At 46.4% G+C, this 7,135-nt stretch overlaps 1 protein-coding gene across 3 annotated transcripts in view; it reads right to left on the reverse strand.

The window, feature by feature from the left end:
* The window catches only part of LOC116353050 (pituitary adenylate cyclase-activating polypeptide type I receptor-like), a 68,766-nt gene extending 66,688 nt beyond the window's left edge, over window positions 1-2,078 (reverse strand). For all 3 annotated transcript variants that reach the window (XR_004202341.1, XR_004202342.1, XM_031785698.1), the window contains exon 1: window positions 1,721-2,078. Coding sequence is in view for 1 of the 3 variants with exons in the window: in XM_031785698.1 (XP_031641558.1) it covers window positions 1,721-1,801 (81 nt within the window). In the remaining 2 variants the exon portion in view is untranslated. The remainder of the gene's footprint in view (window positions 1-1,720) is intronic.
* Window positions 2,079-7,135: the final 5,057 nt, after the last annotated feature.

The following is a 7,135-nucleotide window of genomic DNA, read 5'->3' on the forward strand; positions in this document are numbered from 1 at the left end:
CAGGGTGTGGAGTTGTCAGGGTGTGGAGTTGTCTCCAACGATACAAAACGATACGGACTCAGTCAAGTATCATCATGGGCACTCCTGATGCCACATCATGGCAGCGAGTGTTTGGCTTCAGAGCGTGTGTGTGTGTGTGTGTGTGTCCATGAAAAACACATCTGTTTAATCCATTAATCCACTACCCCATAGCACAATGACAGACAGACAGCACCCCAGTGTGTGTGTGCACGTGTGTTTGTGAATGGGCGAGCATGTGACCAGAAGCAACCTTTTCTCTTAAACCTGCCTCTCCCTCCCTAACGATCATAATGGTACCTGTTTATGCCACAGTGGTTCTATTTGAATTCAATAGCAGTTTAAAACATGTCATTAAGTCAATAGTAGTGTTATTAACCATTCTATTAACATAGGGCAGCAGTAGCTCCGGGCCAAAGACCTTCACCATTCTCCCATTCTCCTCTCTCACTGCACATACATGAATATAGATAACAATCTAACTGTTTTTCCCACTAATGGGCTATTGTGCACATTAGCTTTGTGGACATTGGAGTTGGTGTTAATTCCATTTAATTCAGGAAATGTTCCTCAAGATAAAACTTCAGCCATACCTATAGAATGACAAACACACTCAGAAAGAAAGGTACCGGTACAAATGCTTGTCACTGTAGTTGTACCGTGTAAGGCGAGGCTTCTCAAACCCGGTCCTGCCCGGTCCTGCCCTAGCACTACACATCAAGCATTGATTATTTGAATCAGTTGTGTAGCGCTATGGCAAAAACAAAACTTGCACCCAGGGTAGGCCCCAGGACCGAGTTTAGGAATGACAGATCTATAACTCACATTTCTATGTGCATTTGGTGGGTCACCCAAAAATGTACATATTGCAGCTTTAAAGTATGAACTGCAAGGGTACAATTATGCACCTATAACTAATGGTAGAGATAGAAGCAAAGGAGAAAGGGAAGCGCTGCTAAGGTACACAATAGATTTTGCTGGACAGAAGATGCTCTTTGGCAAAAGGGGTAAATTGGTCATCAAAAAGAAAGGAGGACCAAGGCACTCTCCATATAATTAACTAAAATGCATTTATTTTTATGGCATGATAAATGGATTCAAACTTTTACAACTCAGACTTGCTTCAGCTGCATGGCCTTCATCATGGGGCATTTTAATTCATTATATGAAGAGTGCCTTGGTCCTCCTTTCTTTTAGATGTAATCTCTTCATTTGTATAGTTTCTCACAGCATTAAAATAATCCTGCATGTGAATTATTATGTGGATTATAATTAATGGAGATTTTTGTAGGGGTTGATACGTTTCTTGTTAAGATAAACCAAGTCTTCAATTTTAAAGTGTAAATTACAAACTTTAAAAGCCTTTTTAAACCTTGAATTCACTATAACACAGCGTGATCCTTTCTCAAAGGAAATGAACCTAAGAGTAGCTAGCAGAAGCATGGGGCTATGATGATGACAACTCGGAGAACAATGATGAAATCTAGCCTGGATAGGAAAAATGTCAGTGTAGCAGCCTATAAGGACATCCAGTCCCAAACTTTTTATGTAATGTCTTTAGCCTGGAAAAATAATGTTTACTTTAGATAATGCATAGGCTATAGCATTACATAAGGCATGTGATTTTAATTGATGATTAGATAGATTGGGGTAGTAAAAGACAAGTCAAAATAATGTGTTTGTTATGAAAGCATCCACTTACCGTTTCCCACACAGTCAGATGCAGCCACATAGCAAATAACGCGCGTATCCATTTCAACGATGACGTTTTAGTGAGTAACATTGTCCTTTAGAATGTACCCTTTTCTTTCTAGAACAAATGGTTCATTGACATAACCCTAAATAAGTATCGTAATTATTGTCTGATGCTCTTCCACATTAAGCTATTAACCACATATTTTGCATTTGCCTGGACGACTGGAGGTCATCTTTTCTTGTCGCCGTTATTCAGAAGTTGGGCGGGTTTCTGCAGCGCAGGTATGGCTTGGCAAGACTTCACCATGCATGTACAAGAGACAGGACTCGACTGAGCGATTAAGGTGCGCGCCTCTTCCTCAAACGCCAGCTCGAGCGGACTGCGCAGCGCAGACACGCACTCTCAGTATAGCAGATGTGCTTGTCCCATAGGCGAAATTGTCATGGGGGATATTCAGAACAGGTTGATTCGTCCCTCACCCTCAATCATTTATCAAATCAAATAAAAACATGTTGGTTCGGGGCCCCCTGCAGGTCAGGGGCCATCCAGATAGCATGAACACGTCATAAGCAATGGAAAAGGGAGAGGAGAGGAAATTAGCATCAACGGTCAACTTTGTTCACGAAAAACAGTATAATTCTCTTTCTCAATTATCTAACAAACATGGGGTGTGCCTTTGGTGGTTCATCATGTGTCATTCTGGTTATGCGTGTTGCGACCGACGTTGCTATTTCATTAGCTATGCTAGCCACTGATGCTAGCCACTAACTCTTCCACTATGTATTGGTGTCATTTCATAGGGCTTGTTTTTGGATGGAAGCTGTAGAGATCGGTAAGAAATGGCACTTCTGTAGCCAAATATCTTATTCATCAAATATCTTATTCATCCATTTTTTTGAGCATGGAAAAATGTAATGGAAAAATGTGAAGAATACCATGAGATGACTTATAAAACAGCACATTTTTCTCTCTGCCCAATAGCAATATATGTAGAATTGCAGGAAATTAGCTTTGAAGCTGCAAAACTTTCTCTCTGCCCCATGGCAAAATGTGTAGTATTGTAGGAAATTTGCTTTAAAACTGCAACATTTTATATCAGACTCAAGGCAAAATGTGTAGAATAGCAATATAAAATTATATGTTTCTCTCTCCCCTATGGCAAAATGTGTTGAAATGCAGGAAGTTAGCTGTTTTACAAAAACTACATGTTTATTTTTGGGGGGGTTAGGGGGCCTTCCACTTATCCTTCAACTTATACTGTCTTTTCAAAATACCCCTCCATATACCCCTCAAGAGAGGCATAATTAATAAGTTATGTCAAACTGTGTAGAATTACAGGAAAAAGATGCAAGAGTATAGAATGAATCACCAACATTATTTGGGTATGAGTTAATAGAATACAAACTCTTAAAAGTGAGATTTTCACTGGGAAGATCGTCACTGGACAGCTCCGCCATTTCATGGTGGGAAAAATTCTAATAGTCCGCCTTATTTCAGTTTATGTGACAAAACAAGCAAGTATAGTGTAGATAATCATTTTACCATCTACACCGCTGTGGAATATTGTATTTTAAGCTGTTTGAAGCTGGTGTACATAAGTAAAAGACACAAAAATGAAACTTGACAATGGGAACCATAGAAATACCACACATAAAATATATCTACAGCTTCTTAGACTTGCTTTCAATGAGAATGACAGATCTATAACACACTTTTCTAAGTGAATTTGGTTGGGTCGCCCAAAATGTTTACTTATTTCAGGTCACCCCGGACCCCCCGTCTGTTCGTACCCCCCAATATCTACACCACAATTTTGCCCTTGGCTTGTCCTCCTTCGAGATAAAGAGTGACCATAGTTTGTCCACTGGCTTCTTATATTATAAATATTTACTATATCCACCGTTAAAGGGATACTTCAGGATTTTGGCAATGAGGCCCTTTATCTACACTGAATAAAAATATCAACGCAACATGTAAAGTGTTGGTCCCATGTTTCATGAGCTGAAATAAAATATCCAAGAAATGTTCCATACACACAAAAAGCTTATTTCTCTCAAATTGTGTGTACAAACTAGTTTACATCCCTTTTAGTGAGCATTTCTCCTTTGCCAAGATAATACAGCCACCTGACAGGTGTGGTATATCAAGAAGCCTGTGCTGGGGACAATAAAAGGCCACACTAAAATGTGCAGTTTTGTCACACTGTTAAGCGTGTGTAGCGGAGGCGAAGTCAGGTGCAGGAGAGCAGAGTGTAGCAAACAGGCACACTTTAATTCCGTTCCAAATTGACATCACAATAAAAACATACAAGTGCCAAAACCATGGAAAAAACAAAAGTCATGCGCCTGACAACCACATAACAATAAACAATTACACACAAAGACATGATGGGAAACAGAGGGCTAAATGCATGTAGATTGATAGGGAATGAAAACCAGGTGTGTATGGGACAAGACAAAACAAATGGACATATGAAAAATGGAGCGGCGATGGCTAGAAAACCGGTGACGTCGATCGCCGAACACTGCCCAAACAAGGAGAGGAGCCGACTTCGGCGGAAGTCGTGACAGTACCCCCCCTTGACAGGCGGCCCCAGCGGCCTGCCGACACCGGCCTAGGGGACGACCCGGAGGGCGAGGCGCAGGCCGATCCGGCCGGCGACGGTGAAACTCCCGCAGCAGTTCAGGATCCAAAACATCCACAACCGGAACCCAGCAGCTCTCCTCCGGCCCGTACCCCTCCCACTCCACAAGGTACTGAAGGCCCCCCACCCGACGCCTCAAATCCAGGATGGAACAAACTTTGTATGCCGGGGACCCTCGATGTCCAAAGGGGGCGGAGGGACCTTCCGCACCTCAGATTCCTGGAGCGGACCAGCCACCAACGGCCTGAGGAGAGAAACATGGAACGAGGGGTTATTACGATTATCAGAGGGAAGCTGTAATCTGTAACATACCTCGTTCGCCCTCCTCAGGACTTTGAAGGGCCCCACAAACTGCGGACCCAGCTTCCAGCAGGGCAGTCGGAGAGGCAGGTTTCGGGTCGAGAGCCAGACCCGGTCCGAACACTGGGGTCTCACTGCTGTGACGGTCCGCACTGGTTTTCTGGCGACGCGCGGCTCGGCCTCCCATGTCTCCTCTGCGTGCCTAAACCAGTCGTCCACCGCAGGAGCCTCGGTCTGACCCTGATGCCACGGCCCCAGAACCGGATGGTACCCCAATACACACTGAAAGGGGGAGAGGTTAGTGGAGGAGTGGCGAAGCGAGTTCTGTGCCATCTCGGCCCAGGGCACGAACGCCGCCCACTCCCCCGGTCGGTCCTGGCAATAGGACCGCAGAAACCTGCCCACATCCTGGTTGACTCTCTCTACCTGCCCGTTTCTCTCGGGGTGAAAACCTCAGGTAAGGCTGATCGAGACCCCCAGAAGTTCCATGAACGCCTTCCAAACTCTCGATGTGAACTGGGGACCCCGATCTGACACTATATCCTCAGGCACCCCGTAGTGCCGGAAGACGTGTGTAAACAGGGCTTCCGCAGTCTGTAGGGCCGTAGGGAGACCGGGCAGAGGAATGAGACGACAGGACTTAGAAAAATGATCCACAATGACCAGAATCATAGTGTTTCCCTGTGAAAGAGGAAGTCTTTAAGGAAATCCAATGACAGATGTAACCAAGGTCGTTGAGGAACGGGTAAGGGTTGTAACTTACCTCTGGGCAGGTGTCTCGGGGCCTTATACTGGGCACACACCGAGCAGGAGTAAACATAAACCCTCATGTCCTTTGCCAAGGTGGGCCACCAGTATTTCCCAGTCAGACAGCGCACCATCAGACCGATTCCCGGATGACCAGAGGAGGGAGACGTGTGGGCCCAATAGAACAACTGGTCACGGAGAGCAGACGGAACGTATATACGCCCAAAGGAACACTGGAGGGGAGCGGGCTCTGTACGCATCGCCTGCTCAATGTCCTCATCCAGCTCCCACACGACCGGCGCTACCAGGCAGGAGGCCGGGAGTATGGGAGTCTGATCCATGGGCTGCTCCTCTGTGTCATACAGCCGGGACATTGCGTCTGCCTTCTTATTCTGGGAACCTGGTCTGTAGGATAAACACAAAACGGGTAAAGAACATGGCCCACCTTGCCTGATGAGGATTCGGTCTCCTCGCTACCCGGATGTACTCCAGGTTGCGGTGGTCAGTCCAGATGAGGAAAGGGTGTTTATCCCCCTCAAGCCAATGTCTCCACGCCTTCGACGCTTTAACCACAGCCAACAACTCCCGGCCCCCCACATCATAGTTGCGTTCTGCTGGGCTGAGCTTCTTCGAAAAGAAAACACAGGGGCGGAGTTTTGGTGGCGTGCCCGAGCACTGTGAGAGCATTTCTCCTATCCCAGCCTCGGACACGTCCACCTCTACTATGAATGCCAAAGTGGGATACGGATGGGCCAGCAAGGGAGCAGAAGTAAACAGAGCTCTTAGCTGCCCAAAAGCCCTGTCCGCCTCAGCCGTCCACTGCAACCGTACCGGACCCCCCTTCAGCAGTGAGGTAATGGGAGCAGCAACCTGGCCAAAACACTGGATAAATCTCTGGTAGTAATTGGCAAATCCTAAAAAGCGCTGCACCTCCTTACCATGGTGGGAGTCGGCCAATTACGCACGGCTGCAATGTGGTCACTCTCCATCTCCACCCTTGATGTGGAAATGCAATACGCTAGGAAGGAGACGGCCTGCTGAAAGAACAGGCCTTTCTCAGCCTTGACATACAGGTCATGCTCCAACAGTCATCCAAGTACCTTAAACACCAAGGACACATGCTCGGCGCGTGTAGTGGAGTATATCAGAATGTCATCTATATACACCACTACACCCTGCCCGTGCAGGTCCCTGAAAATCTCGTCTACAAAGGATTGGAAAACTGATGGAGCATTCATCAAACCATACGGCATGATTAGGTACTCATAATGCCCTGTGGTGGTACTAAACGCTGTATTCCACTCGTCTCCCTCCCAGATACGCACAAGGTTATATGCACTCCTGAGATCCAGTTTCGTGAAGAAGAGCGCCCCATGCATTGACTATACCTCACCGTACAGTTTGACTGTACCTCACCGTGATTTGATTGAGACCTCTATAGTCAATGCACGGGCGTAAATCTCCATCCTTCTTCTTCACAAAAATTTAACTGGAGGAGGCAGGTGAAGGGGCCAAATGTACCCCTGACGCAGGGATTCAGAGACATATGTTGCTGTTGCCTCGACTCCCAGAGGAACAAACACGGCACCGACCGGCGGTGTGTCCTCTGCGGCCACACATGGTGCACGTGCTGGCTCCTGCTCCAGTCTCCCTATGAGCAGCCCCTCCTAACTCCATGGGCACCGGAGCCAGGATGCTGGAAGATGGCACCGACAGTCCTACATTTATCG

The sequence above is a fragment of the Oncorhynchus kisutch genome, linkage group LG13 (genome assembly GCF_002021735.2).
Source record: "Oncorhynchus kisutch isolate 150728-3 linkage group LG13, Okis_V2, whole genome shotgun sequence".
Lineage (NCBI taxonomy): Eukaryota > Metazoa > Chordata > Actinopteri > Salmoniformes > Salmonidae > Oncorhynchus > Oncorhynchus kisutch.